Source organism: Lichenostomus cassidix, chromosome 5 (assembly GCF_008360975.1).
Source record: "Lichenostomus cassidix isolate B80296 chromosome 5, HeHo_3.0, whole genome shotgun sequence".
NCBI classification, from domain to species: domain Eukaryota; kingdom Metazoa; phylum Chordata; class Aves; order Passeriformes; family Meliphagidae; genus Lichenostomus; species Lichenostomus cassidix.
This window is the reverse complement of record NC_139486.1, coordinates 7097147-7111766: the sequence shown is the minus strand read 5'-3', so window position 1 is coordinate 7111766 and position 14620 is coordinate 7097147. Positions and strand designations below refer to the sequence as shown.

Genomic DNA, 14620 nt, shown 5'->3' with positions numbered 1-14620 from the left:
AACAGAGTATGAAGGGGCTTTGGACAAAGCACAGAATCTAGTTTTTCTCCAGTGCTGGTTTTACCCTCAGTACTCTGGTTTTACCCCAGGGCACTCCTATCCCTTCCTTCAGGTCTGCTACCACCTCTAGAGACTGTTGTGAATAGCACAGATCCTTGGGTGATGCAAACCAGCAAAGCTCTTCCTGCCTGATGCTCACTGCCCATTGCACACTCCAGTGCACATCACTGCAAAGAGTATTCCCTCATCTTCCTGGTTTTAATGCAGCTTTTCTCCTTAACATCAAACTACAGCCATTAAACCCACTCTAAATAATTAATCTCAGTTTGGGTTTTTGTTTTTTGTTTTTTTTTTTTTACTCAAGAGAAACAATGATATCTCCTCACCATCTCTTCTTCCTCGCCTGGCTTGGTGTCCTACCTCTTTCAGTAGCCTCCAGGGGACTGCTCAGGCTGCACATGGTGGAGATCATGCAGGATATCCCACAAAACAGAAGAGTCTGGAATTCTTGTGTGGAAAATGGACAACACTGCCTCACCTCTGCTGCTGCCAAGATGCAGCTTTTGCCCCTCTTCGTCTCTGCATACAAATACCTTTTATTTTTCCCACAGAAGAGCACTGAAGAAAAATTACCTGGCAATCAGAGTGTTGGTGCTGCTTTTTTTACATTGCTTTGTTCAAATTCTAATTTGCTGTATTTTTCTGCTTTTAAAGAATTGAGGAACTTTGCTAAGAGCTCTGAGAGCAGTGAGAAAGCATTCTTACTGCCATTTGGCAATAGGAATGGATAACACAGTGACTGCCATCCCAGTGCCCAGTGCTGTGCCACTTAGTGCCCTCCCACACAGTAACAAATGTACAGAGCAGGCTACAAGTCGTTAAATCCTGTGTTCCTGGAGTCCCACGGCAAGATGGGAATTTCATTTTGCATTTTTATGAACTGTGCGTGCCTCCCTAATTTCCATGAGAATGGACAACAGGTCTCGCAAGAAAAAAGTAATTACAATGAAGCAACTCACCAAGTGAATTTGTTATGCTCTAAGTCTTGAGTTCTCACTGAGCCTCCTTTCTCATGTACTTAACCCCTTTTGTTAAACCACCACCACTCACCAAGCCAGGTATCAGGGTGAGCATAAAAAATACTGAATAATGTGCTGTAACTCTTCTTACAGATGAGAAGGGAGTAGAAAACTGTAACAGCCTCTTCAGCATTACAAAACACGAACCTAAGAACAAATGTGCTATGACCTACTGGTGACAAATGAAGGTAATATAAAGCCTTGTAAGATTTCAGCTTTATTAGCATTATTTAACTTCTGAGACCATTAAAAGAGGCATATTTGATGAATGCAGCTCTGGGGGCAGAATGGTTTTGGTTATGAAAGCCTGGTGTGGTACAGAAGAGAAAAATTACAGGACAAAGCCAAGAGCTGTACAGCTTGGGAAGAGCAGAAAATATGAGGCCAAGGCAGTTCTGTACTTTTTAACAGCTCAGATGTTACCAGGGAGAGGGCAATCCATGATGGACATTGCTGGAGAAGTTCCCAACTCCCAGTGGAAATGGCTGGAACAGCTGAAGAGAAATTCAGATAAAAACATCTCAATGTCAACGAGAGCAAGAGTGTGCCTTGATCACATTATGGGAACACAGGGAAATGTTTGAATAACACATACTGCCTTATCAAATCCACTGCAAATCATCCTTTTATATGCTAAAACTTCACAGGAGACACTCCTGAGGATCCAGTAATACCTCTTTTTCCAGAAAAAATGAAAAGCAGCAAACATTCATGTGTACAAAGGGCAGATGTGGATTTTCACCTCCAAACTGTGGCAAGCAGATGTTGATAAAATCACATGATTTTTAACTCAGCACACATCTTATTTATCAAGACACAACTTTCAGGAACAAGCACTGAAACAGTTCCACTAAATACACACACCATATATTGTTCACACAGTCAGTTAATTATACAGCTTGGTGGAAAAGCCTCGTTAATGTTATGCACTTTACAGAAAGTATCTACATCTATCAGTGAAATAGTATCTTGTAAAAAACACTGGCCTGATTAGCTATGTCTTCCCTTTTAGAGACAAAAGAAAGCTCTGAATGACAAATTTTGGCCATGATCAACCAATCATGCAGCAATCAAAATCGAACATTTTTAAGAACAAAGACAGAAAAATCAGAAATTATCAGGAGAGCACCGTAATAACAGATGGGCTATGCAAGGATTTTACTTTTTATTTACAGCAAATATATTACAGTAAAAAAGGTTAACATGGCATGTGGTTGTGTAAGGATGGTACATATGCTTACATCAAAAGGGTTTAATTTCCTTGGCACTAACTGAACTGAAAACAAGGATTCAACACAAAAATAAGAAACAGAACATTTATTAGCCAAACTCTAACTGTACACATCTGCAACTGGAGTTTCAATGCAATCCAAAGAACACAAACAGGTCATCAGGATGGCAAAGACTTTTTCATCAAATGTGTTTAACCCTCAAGACAAGGCTGTCTGGCACCATTTAAAAGTTGCTGTACTGAATACACTGATTTTACAGGAATGTCATAGATGATTAAGACACTGAAAATGCACTCAGCACAGTGAAGAAGCCCATTATTTTCCTTATTTCATTTTTTACTCCCACAATACAAGAGTGTTAAAAGGCTGCATGGCAGACAAGCTGCATGCAACAGCTGGAGGGTTTTGCCTGTCAAGCAAAGTGACTTGGAGAAGTGCTTTCTGCAACAAACCCGATGATACACAGCTTGTGTGGCTTCAAGGAAGATGATCTAACAACAACAAATGTTGAAGCCTTATAAGCTCTTTACATCATAATCAGAATCCTGAGAAAAGCAGGGTCCAAATTACTCCAAGTGAATTCGGGCTTACTTGTACACAACAAAATTGTCCAGATACAACAACAGTAGTAAACAGAGTTAATGCAGTGTTAATCTTTTTACATTTTAATGACTAGCTATAAAAACAGAAACTAGCATGTTCAAATCTGTTTACATTTCCTGAGCTTAGTTAAATCAAGAAGGAATGAACATTATAAAAATCCCGGTAAGTCACCAATAAATTAAAAATGTATATAACCACTATAGCTTAAGAAGCTCAGAGTGAAGTCTGCCTATCCAATATCCTTTTTTTTTACGAATCCTGTACAGAAACCATGCTATTAACTTCACCAGCAATACTGAGATGTTGTGGAATTGTAGGTCCTTTTATTTTTTTTCTTGCTCTTCCAGCAGACTGCCTGATGGCCTTTCCTAATCAAATCACATGAGAGCATTCAAAAACTGCAACCCTCTACTTGCAGTGCACAAAACAATGTTCTCAGCAATGCAATGTACTGAAACTCCAATTTCCTAGCTGCAGTTATTTGGGTGGGCTCTCAGCTCTCACACATAACATCACAACCCTGGCAGCAGGTTTGGTATCCTTTGGGGGAACAAACCAGGAAACTGGAGGGAAGACCCTCAGCAAAACTCATCTTAGCGGTTTCTTTAAGAGCCAACATCTTGCATTTGAGAGAAGCACTCGACCTACATGAGTCATACACATGTTTATTTATGCATGTTTATTTCCTGCATAGAGAATACTGTGTACCTTGGAATAAAACCCAAGCCTTGAGAATATACTGAGAGTATATTTGTAGCAGTGCTATGGAAGATTAATTCAAACCCAAACAATCAAACTCAACGGTCTCAAAGACTTGCAGAGCACAAACTTTGATAAAACAAACTACTTTTTAAAAAACTGCTTATAGCATACTTTTATTTTACGGTGTAGATAAAAGAGAGGTAGAAAGGTTTATCTCCTCAGTATCAGTTTCTGTGCAGTATTTATTAAGTATCAGAAATCTATAGCTTTTTGGTGAAAATGCCAGCTTTTCTCCTAAGAATTATAAGGAATCTCTTCTTTCCACTTAAGTGCTGCAAACTAAGTAACTGGAATCTGGTTCAGAAGAGCTCTTCTTTCCACACCACTTTAGTTACCAAGTTCTGCTTTTAAGAAGTCATTACAGAAGGCTCAAAAATTCCTCACAGATACAGTCAACCCACCAAAACACCTTTACCAGCCAAATAATATTAAGTCTGCTCCTAAAAAATGCACTCATTCTTGCTCAACTTACATGATCCATCCTATGCAAGCTCCCAAGAAGGACAGAGAAGAATGGAAGCACAGAAGGCTGTGTGGCTCTTCCCCTCTTTGGTGATGAGCACAGATGTGAGCACCATCACCACCCTGTCTGGCAGAGCTTTCTGAGGCAGCTTCTCTTCCTGCCATGACCCACCCTCCATAGCAGGAGGATGGATGGTGCTTGAGTAATGAGTGCTCCTCAAAAAAGGTTGGATGGAAGACCCAGCCAGGAGACAGCTGAACAGAAACCATGCTGGTAAGACAAATTTCAGCTTTCCCTGGTGTTAAGACAAGCCTGCAGCACTAGAGTTTTCATGATTGTCACCAGAAAAGGGAGAGAGATGGAAACATCAGCTGCAGACATCGAGTGTGATCCCGAGTGCAGTGCATTTCCCACGGAGCAGAGAGCCTCGGAGCAGCAGGGCCAGGGGAAGGCAGGTCAGAGGCACCAGGGTGGGTTCTGCCCACAGGGGCTCCCCCCTGACTCCTGCTCTCATGGCACTGCGAGAACTCTTCCAGCTGTAGGAGAGGACCTGCCTGCTGATATTTTGGGGCACTCAGAGCTGCAGCTCCAGCTTTATTCACATAGCAACGACTGTTCAAGGGTGGGATTTGAGCCATCAAAGTCAGACTGCTGCATGGTGACCTTTAATTTACCCAGTGAATGTTAAGCAAATTACATTAAATTAAATTCAGTCAAAGCAGATGCTAGCTTATTTATTAAAAAGCTCAGCTTTCTCTTTCTTTCAGCTGGTTTTAGAGACCAGCAGCTCTTGGGAGCAGACTTTCACTCTTAGTCAGGAAAGAGCAGCTCCACAGAGATGGCCAGAGTGACTCTCCTGCAGCAATTCCAGCCTCAGGAAGACATGGCTGTCCCTAGGAATGCCCAGCAACAGCACATGAGCACAGCATCTTTGTCTCCTTGCTCCCTACACTTCCTACCTTTCCCAGGTCTTCTCTCTCCTTCCACAAAAACTGCACCAGATATGCAGTGGAAGACAAGTCTTCATTGCCAACATTGCCTTCTATTGTCAAATCTTTTAAGAAATCTATTAATTGATTAATATAAAGAAGTATTTACTCTGTTTCAGAAAGCCAATACTGCTCTGCAAATACATAACTTGACATTAACTTTTGATGGGGTTGGGTAAGGGAGCTCATATACAGTAACACAGTCAGGTTCACAATCCATGTTGGAAACATTTCTTTCTGTCAGGTGTAGCATTGTGAGACAAGAAATGCTCCTGTACTCAAATAATCAACAGGCACACTTCTCCTTTTTACCTGTCACCCTTCCTGTCCTTCAATCTGCTCCCTTTCAGCAGCATGCCTAAAAGCAGCCACATAAATAAGAGATGTGCTGCTTTCAGCCACACAGGATCACACACAGTCCATTTTGTCTCTTTTCTTTTGTTCTCTGGAAACATTACTCTCATTAATTTCATTCTCCAACTATGATCCACCAAAATAAAAATAAATTCAAGTAGGAATCCAAACTGGTTATTGCTGGGTTATGGGTCAATGTAAACTGACCAGACCCAATGCCAACCTCGAATTTGCTTTACAAAAGTAAGGATTGTTCGATTACATTTGCTGACCACAGACAGCTTCTTTCACTATTCATACAGTTTGAAGACCGAAGATTTGCTGAGAACAAGACACAGTCCACGTCCCCTGGAAGTAAATGAAGCTAATAGCCATCATCTTCATCCATATCACAGCCATAATCTGAAACACACAAAGACAAGGGCATATAAAAATGCAAATATTCTGGGTAGATGGAAGACACAGTGGAAGTATTGCTCCTTTAAGGTTGTTTTCCTGCTATGTAACTACATGGTAAGTTTTGCCTTAGGCAAGCATTTTAAAAATCATCTATTTTCTTAGGGTTAAATAAGAACTTCTTGCATGTACTTCCCTCAATGAAATAAAATTTAGAAGTATATCTCATGCAAATATCTCTTGTCTCTAGAACCTCACTTGTCACCAGACCCTCATTTAGGAATACTTGGCACATGTGTGTATGAAATACTTGGTTTAATTGAGAGGCTAAGGTGATCAAGCCTGATTGTCACAAGTAACTTGGCACACAGAGGCTGATAAGCAGCAGCATTACATTTACAAGTAGGCACGTTTTCCACTAGACATAGGCACCAAGGAAAAAACTGGTTTGTTTATATTATTCATGGATTTATGAGCTGAAACTGCAAGGATTCAGAGAGAGCTCAGAGTTCCCATCAACATCAAAAGTCATGGAACAAATCCTGACCAATGCATCTGACTCAGATCTCCCTTATCTTCTTACTTTTAGCCTTAAAATTTTTGCCCAGATTCTTTAATACAGTTTTGTTTTCTTAAACAATGTTGAGTGCAAAGATTGTGTGCTGTGTATCAGAAGGCAGGTCTGTGTGTTTGTACTGCACCAATTTCTCTTCTGTGAGCTGCTGAATGCACTGACACAGATGCTTTCTGTTGTGTAGATGAACCTATAGATAATTATTACATATGAGCACTGAGGAAAGTTCAGCTTTATATTCCAAATTCAAGACAGGGCAACATCTCACCCAAAGAGACAAGCAAATGCTCAGAAGCAGAATTAAGTGTAATCTATAATGATTTGTGTAGAATGGGTGAAGTTCACCATCTGTAATTCATGCAGTTATTCCAGGCAGGCAGATCTAAAATCCATGGAGAAAGCAGCTAGGAAAGAGTTATTTGTTGTGCTGAGCAGCTCTGCACACCTGCATTCGAATTTTGGGAATACTTTCATTTTTATTTTTATTTTTATTTTTTAACTCTAATTTTTCAGCTGTTGTGCAGACCAGACAGGGAGTAGTGGAATGTTCTCAGAATGGTTCAAAAATAGCAACATTTACAAAGAAAAAAACCAGAATGACCTTTATTCTATTTTTGTGGGGGGTTTATTAATAAACATAGACCCACCCTCCCCCACATGGGTGCCTTTTCTTGGGAACGTTATTCTAATAATAAATGCAGGCAACAAACTGTTTTTCCTAAGGTTCAGCAATTATTTTCCAGCAGAGAAATCAATTTAAAAGCAACAGACACTTTTGTGAAATGTATACATACTGTCCATGAAAGCAAAATGAATAGTGCTGCAAAGATTTTTGCAGTAAATAACATTTCAGTAAGAAACTTGTTCCCATCTTGAGTCTTTGCAACCCATAATTAGCAGCTCTCCCTTTAAAAATAAATTTGTTTATTTTCAAAGCTTAACTTCTAAAGGGAAGTTTTTAATAAAGGATAAATGTGGATGTGTCCAGCTAGGAAAAACCACAGCAGAGAGGAGACTGCCTTTTCCTGCCAGCAAAGAAATCTAATTAAACCAGCGGCTTTGCTGGGTAACCCAAAGAAATTAACACACATCTGTGTACCACACATGCACTGCCATTCCTGCACTTGGGGAACAACTGCTTCCTCCTAACATTTTCCCCAGAAACAGAGTGTGATGATTTGTTCTGTTCTGAGCTGAACAGACACATCCCCAGGGCTCATGGACAGCGAGCCCCAGACACTGCTAAAGGAGGGGTTACTGACCCCATAACTTCTCAGATCCATATTAATAAACCTAATTCTGGAGAACATTTCACGTTTCTGTCTGTTCTTGAGGAGCCCTCTTAGCCTCAAGCTCAAGAGGCCAAGTTTTCTCAGGAAGATTCCCTAAGGTCAGGTCTCAGACAAGGGTGATTCCAGGCTTCCCACAGGGATGGGCAATGCTGAAAAGGCAGCTCTGGGACAGGGACAAGCAGGGGAACCCCGTGTGTCCCCAGCCCTGCAAGAACAAAGCCCATAGCACCAGGAGATGGTAGCTTAGGCAGCATCCCAGCTCACCATTTCCTCCCATTAACTGCAAAGCGCTCATGCAGTGATCTTCATCTTCTTCCACCTCCTCCTCTTCCACCTCTTCATCAGGGTTGTAAGCCACTGGGCCACTCTCCACAAGCACAGCTGCTGGTTTTTCTACAGCAGGGGCTTCAGCCTGTGCATTTGGAAAGGTCACCTGCATAAAAGAAGAGAGAACAGTAAAGCAGCTCTTCCTTTGGTCCAATATTTGCATAAAACTTCAGCAGCTTCCAAACGATAGTGACAGGATAGATGTCCAGTGCTAGAGGTTCAGCTGCTCTAATGAAAGTCTGAATGAAAGTCAGGCAAAATCACCCAGTTTTCACTTAGTCCAGAACCAGGTAACTAAAATATCTAGTAATGGTAACAGCAGAACAAGGATCCTCTTGCAAGCGTAAGAGGAGGAGAAATTTGGGAGCGAAAGCTCATCAGTAGAGCTCTGTGGGAAAACTTACAAACCTCTCCCACAGTGTGCTTGACTCACATCAGGCCTATTACAAAATAACAACGTTATTGACAATTTAATGATAGCAAAAATGTACCCTTCAAATCAGAAAAAGCCCAACATGTATTAGTTTTGACAGCTCTGGTTGGATTTATTTGGCGGCGCAACGAGCTGTGGAACAAATAGCACTCTGCAGACAGCACTTAATGTGATGGCAGAGCACTCAGTTGATAATACACACTGGCACCTGTAACATTACCTATGGAATTCATCAGAATAATGATCTCCAAACACTAACTTGGGAATGAATCATTGACAGGATCTGTTCCATCTGTGTTCTTCCCCAGCTGCTCCAAGGTTAGGCAGGACACAGAGCAGAGTGAGAGAAAGGGCAACACCACAAGGGAATAGAGGTGAATTTGGAGTAGGTAACACTGTCTTTGAGTCACTAAGGAGAGATCTGAGAACAGGGCAGGAACCAGCAACACAATCTGTGCCAGCACAGCACAGGCTCTGGCTTTTCTGATCTTTCTTCTCACTTTTCTGCTGTGCTCAGTCTGGAGCTCCACCTCCTTCTCTCCTCCTTCCAGAGAAGAACCACCACAGGAGTGTTACCTCCATCACAGGGCACTTTGCACATCCATTCTGTACTTGGACTGTTTGGGGTTTGTACATTACAGCCTGTGGCACACAAAACCTCAGCCAATTAGTGGCAATTTGAAGATTAACCATTAATGCTGCTTTGTCACATGAAGAATTTTGAGAAGGGAATATTGGCAGTACTTGTCCCTAATCAGGAGCTTCAGAACTGAGAGTCATCTCCCCTAGTAAGAAAGATGGAAAAGACTGTGACCACTTCCTTGGAAGGACAGCAGTGAGGTGCTTCTCAAAATGAATGGTCCAAAGGAGACCAAGAAAACCCCAGCTCCTCTGGTCCATACCTTGAGAAAAGTGCTGCAGTGCTTTAGGTTTTAAATTACAGTACACAACTATTTACTGCTGCATGTTCTCCAATTCCATTGGCAGCAATTTCTGATAAAATGTTGTGGCTTATTTATTTATTTATTTATAAATGCATTGGGATGCAGTAGCTCCCAGAATCCCTCTAACTCCAGGCACTTTAGAGATACACCGTAAGAGAAAATCCCTGTACCAGAAAGTTGATAGTCTAATTATTCAAACATCAAAGCTATTCCTGAACTTGTCATATACCATGACAGTCAACTTAAAGAATCTGCCTGAGTTTTTTCAAAGTCACCTAAGGGTTTGCTCCAATAGCTCATTAATAGGGCAAAAGACACCCATTAATTTTAATAGAAAATCAAGTATTTAGATATTCGGATCAGTCGAAGACAGGTTTTCATGATTTTTTAATGCTCAAATTAATCATATTATTTAGAGGAACTTCCCTCCAGTTTGTATTTCCTACCACTAGCTTTTGCCTCTAGAGTGATCAAATCAAGTCCATCATGGTATAAGCAGAAGTAGACACCACAGTTTGAGACAAATCATAATATACATCAATTTATATGTTTAAAAGTATCCATCTGCTCTGAAAAAGTGGGTGAATATAAAGGAGCTACAATTGAGTCATTATTTTTAAAAATTGCACCATGCTAATTAAAATGTGACCTTCTTCTAATTATCATGTCCACTTCCAGACTGCTGTACTTCTAAAAATGCACAGAGTTTTCTAATGAGCATAGAATAAGAAGTGAAAATGTATTTCCCTAGGCAGGATATCAAACTGTTTCTGAAAATCAATGACTTTTAGTCATTTTAAAAATCAGGCAGTCAAACAACACCTTTAAATAGAACTTCCTGAATTCACTTCCAGATGCCCTGGACTGGAGTTTGGCACTTAGCTTTATGTATGGATGGGCAATTGTCAAAGATGTTAAACTACCCAAGGGAACTGATTCACTTTCAGAAGGGTGTCAGTGTCACACTTTCACGGGCAAGAGGGACAAATACCTTTGGTATACTGAATTTTTAGATATGCAGACAGTTCATTATGCACAAAATGCCTACGAATACTCTGTAAAGTGTGAAAATAACAGCGATAGAAAACAGCTATCATTGTTATTATATCATGGCAATAATGATCCCTTTGGGACAAAATCCAGGTGCACAAAGCCACCCAAGGAGGTCTTCTGGCAGTGGCCAGTCATCAGCACTAACTTTTCTGTGGCATTATTACATTTCCAAAGTAAACATGCAAAGCAAAGAGCAAGCCAGGCTGTATGGAGTAAGCTGTCTTTCCACCCTGCTCTCTGACAGAAGCCCAGCCCTTCCCTGGGGTGAGTTCTGGCTGCACAAAAGTGGAGTTTTGCATCATCCTCCTTCTCCATGAGGACAGTCCAAGTGCTGAGAAACAGGCATGAGCTCTGCCCTTTCCTACCCCTCCTACCCATTTATTTAATATGGACCTTTTCAGATGCTTGCAGGGAGTTTTCTCCTTTTTGCTGTCCGACAAAGCATTATGAGACTGTGCTAATGTTCCTAACAGATAAGAAAGGGCAAGTCTGGGTTAGAAAACAGCCAATCTCAGCTTTGCAGTGAGATTCTCCTGGCCTGATCAGAGAGACAAGATTCTAATTTCTTTCACCCATGTCTACCACACGACCAGAGCCAGGCTGAGAACAGCTTGTGGGAATTTCCAAACTCAACCTGTTGCCCCAGGAGAAGTGCTGGACTTTTCATACCTCTTCAGTGGCAGCCTTCTTAGCAAACTGGGTTGAAATCAAGGGTCTTAATCTGCAAAGGAGGAAAGAAAAAATGCTGAACATCAGAAAAGTTGCACAAGAGTCTGACACAATATTCACTCTCCAAACAGTGAAAGCACTTTGCTAGTGTTATGTTGTGCAATTACTTTTTTAATGATTTAAGATAAAGAGCAGAGAGCCACAAATGCCACGAAAATTAACACACACAGTCCCTTGGAAGCGTCTGTCCCAGATGAAGGTAATAATAAAAGATGCCAGCACAGTAGCAAAACCTCATCTCAAACTGCAGCCACAGCTTCTCCCCAAGGTCTTTGAAACAGATGAGTTTGTCACGTTTTACAAAAATCAAAAGGAAACTGATTTTTGGAAGAATGCAGACATGGCAAGACTGGGACACACTGTGATTACCTAGCACTGGTCTGCAACTGCTCCCTTGTATCTGATGATATATAGAGGTAAGTAAGATTATGCATGCAGGATACCAAATCATCACAGGCAAGATTTTAACCTCCAGCTACAGGAATGATAAAAAGGAAAAACCAAAACAGGGACCATGAATACCTTGAATGAGAAATGTCAGAAATTGAACATAAACATTTTTAAAAACTCTGGATCAGATGTGAAAGAGACCTGCATATTTGGGGAGAAGAGCTGGATCAGTATTACTTTACAGCTGAGTGTTAAATATTATTACTTCTGAAAAACATTTCATAGTCTCTTGTTTCCTTACTGCCAAGAAGGCTGCTCTCAATCCATCATTTTGTGTTATTTTCTGGTCTCTCCTGCTCATCTAGATGTATCTAGTCACGAAGAAGATGACTTGCTTTATACAAAAACACTGCTCAGACAGCTCCTCAAGCAGGTCTTTTAACGAAGTCTAGGCAAACAACTTAATGAATACCAATTTATGCCTCCAGAGATACAGTCTTTTATGATAAGCAGTATTTTACTCTCATTTTTCTCTTAGTCATTCCTCCTTGTTAACACACAGGAACTGGCTGTTTTCCTACTTATTTATTTATTTCAAATAATCAGCAGGAGGAAACAAAACCCCAGAGAATGAGCAGGGGAGACTCAGATCATTATCTCTGATAGTGAAGACAATATTAAAATACAAGATACTGGCTAAGCTCCACAAAGGTTCAAAAACTGGTCATTTCTAAAACACTTTGCAGGACCCAAAAGGCATTTCAGCAAGTCAAGCAATTAAAGGTGTCTCCTCACAGTAGATCAAAACAAAAAGAAGCTAAGGGAATGTTTCAGGAGCTGCACCACTGAACAATCCAGAACACATTATTCTGCTACAGATACTTCTTGTCATATTACATAATTATAAAAAAATTCAAGACGGAGATTCTCTTGACCTACATAAATATCTATTACTTACAAATCCTGGTGGACTTCTGTGCTCAGAGAGAATGTATTTGAATGCATGGACATACTCCTCCCTATGTGCCTGGCCTTCTCTTTCCATTATCTAACCCCAGCTGTAGAGTATTCACCTTTAAATGCCATCCAGTCCAACCCCCTGCAAGGAACAAGGACACCTCCAACATGACCAGGTTGCTCAGAGTCCAGTCCAACCTCACCTTGAATGTTTCTAGGGATGGGACATCCACCTCCTCTCTGGGCCTGAGCCAGTGCCTCACCATCCTCATAATAAAAAATGTCTTCCTTAATTCCTGAAATTTGAGACTACCTATCTACCTACCTACTTTCAATCACTGTTTTCCAAAAAATCACCCTGTTTAGATGCTTACAAACATTTGGATGCAACAAAGCCAAAAGGCTGCATAGCTGAAAGATTCTAATTACCAAACAGGTTGTGTTTCATTGACATGATTGAAAAACACCCAACAGTGGTAAGAAATGAAGGACTTTTATTTTAAACCCGTAGTCATGATTATTGCAATTAACATTGTACCAAAGATAGCACCTTTTCCCTCCTGCCACCCAAAGACATCAGACCTCCCTGGAGCACCCTGAAAATATTTCCTCCCCCCAATTAAAATCAAGCTGTTGAGTAAGACTCACAAGGTAATCAGAAACTGCTGACATTTCTTTTAGAGCAAATTATACATGTGCTCACACAGTGAAGAAAACAATCACAGCTACAGGAAGCAGAGAGTAAACATTCCAGTTTCATTTTAATTAAAATGGTCCCCTAATGAAAATAAAAAGATTCACGTTTATGAAAAGCCTATTTGCAAAAACTTTAGCACTACATTCAAGAGCCCTTCTATACCATTTCTCAGCAGCGAGGGATTCTCACACCGAAGCTGAAATTAAAGCTATATTTCTGTTCCACAAGAGCCACTCACAACACACACATCTTCACTTCCTTACTAAAAATACAGCACTGCCATCCCGTTTGGGCAATAGAGTTTCTCTCTCAGCATAGTATAAAATGCATCCCAAAGCAGTGGTGTGGATCCTGCTCCTGCCATGGATGGTCAGCGCCTGCAGCAGGCCAGACCCAAGGGGGTCACTCATCACCTGGCTGGAACAGCCTGGCCCACTGTGCCTCCACACTAAAACACTAGCCATGACACTGGAAAAAGGTAAAGGCATCGCAAAGAGGGACAAAAACTTACTTTCCCACTGAAATAATGGCTTTGATTCAAATTATAGCCATAAAAGTTATAAATATATAACTCCCTTGTCTCTCCTTATGCCTATGGAGAACTCCACTATTACTGTACAAAACCATTTAAGAAGGTTTACAGTTGGGGTGTTGTTTTGTTTCTTAAATGCCCTGATGTCCTGACCTCCTTAAACCAGAGCAGCTGCTGCCACACCAGCCATATGGAGCAATAAATTACTGGCTGCCATGGCTACAGATACAGGCTCCTTCTGCTGTCTGGCTGCACCTCAGAGGGTGGAGAAAAGTGCCTTCGTGGAAGAGCATGACTGCTTTTGAGGCTGGGATAGGTTTGAGTATTAGTGATCAAAAAAACACATCGAAAAAACAATTAAAGTATCTTATCCAACTTTCACTGGACGTGACTCAACCTCAGTTGTAACAGGCTACCAAGGGACACACATGCACATATACACTACAGAAGAAAGATCCTGTCCATCAAAGTCCAGACTGAATTAGAGGTTCCCAAGCTCCATAAATAATAACAATTCCATATATACTGAAGTGACAACAGCACCTATTTAAAATGTAATGTTGTGACTGGGAAGTAATGGGGCTCCTGGTCTTCCAAAGTGTGTCAGTTGTCATTCACTATTTATGATGATTCCTAGTTTGGGGCATTTTTCTTATGAACTTTGCAAATTAACACAGTACCTTGTGGGAGGGAGTAACAGAACAAGCAACTTTCCGAACAGCAATGTGATTCCGTAAAAGGGGATGAAAAAGATTTCACACAGCCTCAAGTGTTACATCCACACTTCAAACTACTTCAAAAATTATGCAGATCT

At 40.9% G+C, this 14620-nt stretch overlaps 1 protein-coding gene across 2 annotated transcripts in view; it reads right to left on the bottom strand.

Annotated features, from left to right (window-relative positions):
* Positions 1–2225: 2225 nt before the first annotated feature.
* BRF1 (BRF1 general transcription factor IIIB subunit) overlaps positions 2226–14620 on the bottom strand; it is a 170540-nt gene continuing 158145 nt past the window's right edge. The window contains exons 16-18 of one of the 2 annotated variants that reach the window (XM_085061172.1): positions 11171–11222; positions 8009–8177; positions 2226–5884 (exon numbers count right to left, since the gene is read on the bottom strand). In XM_085061172.1, coding sequence (XP_084917298.1) covers positions 5847–5884; positions 8009–8177; positions 11171–11222 — 259 coding nt within the window. In that variant the 3' untranslated portion in view covers positions 2226–5846. Of the gene's footprint in view, positions 5885–8008; positions 8182–11170; positions 11223–14620 lie in introns of both variants that reach the window. The other variant, XM_085061171.1, reaches the window with a different exon arrangement.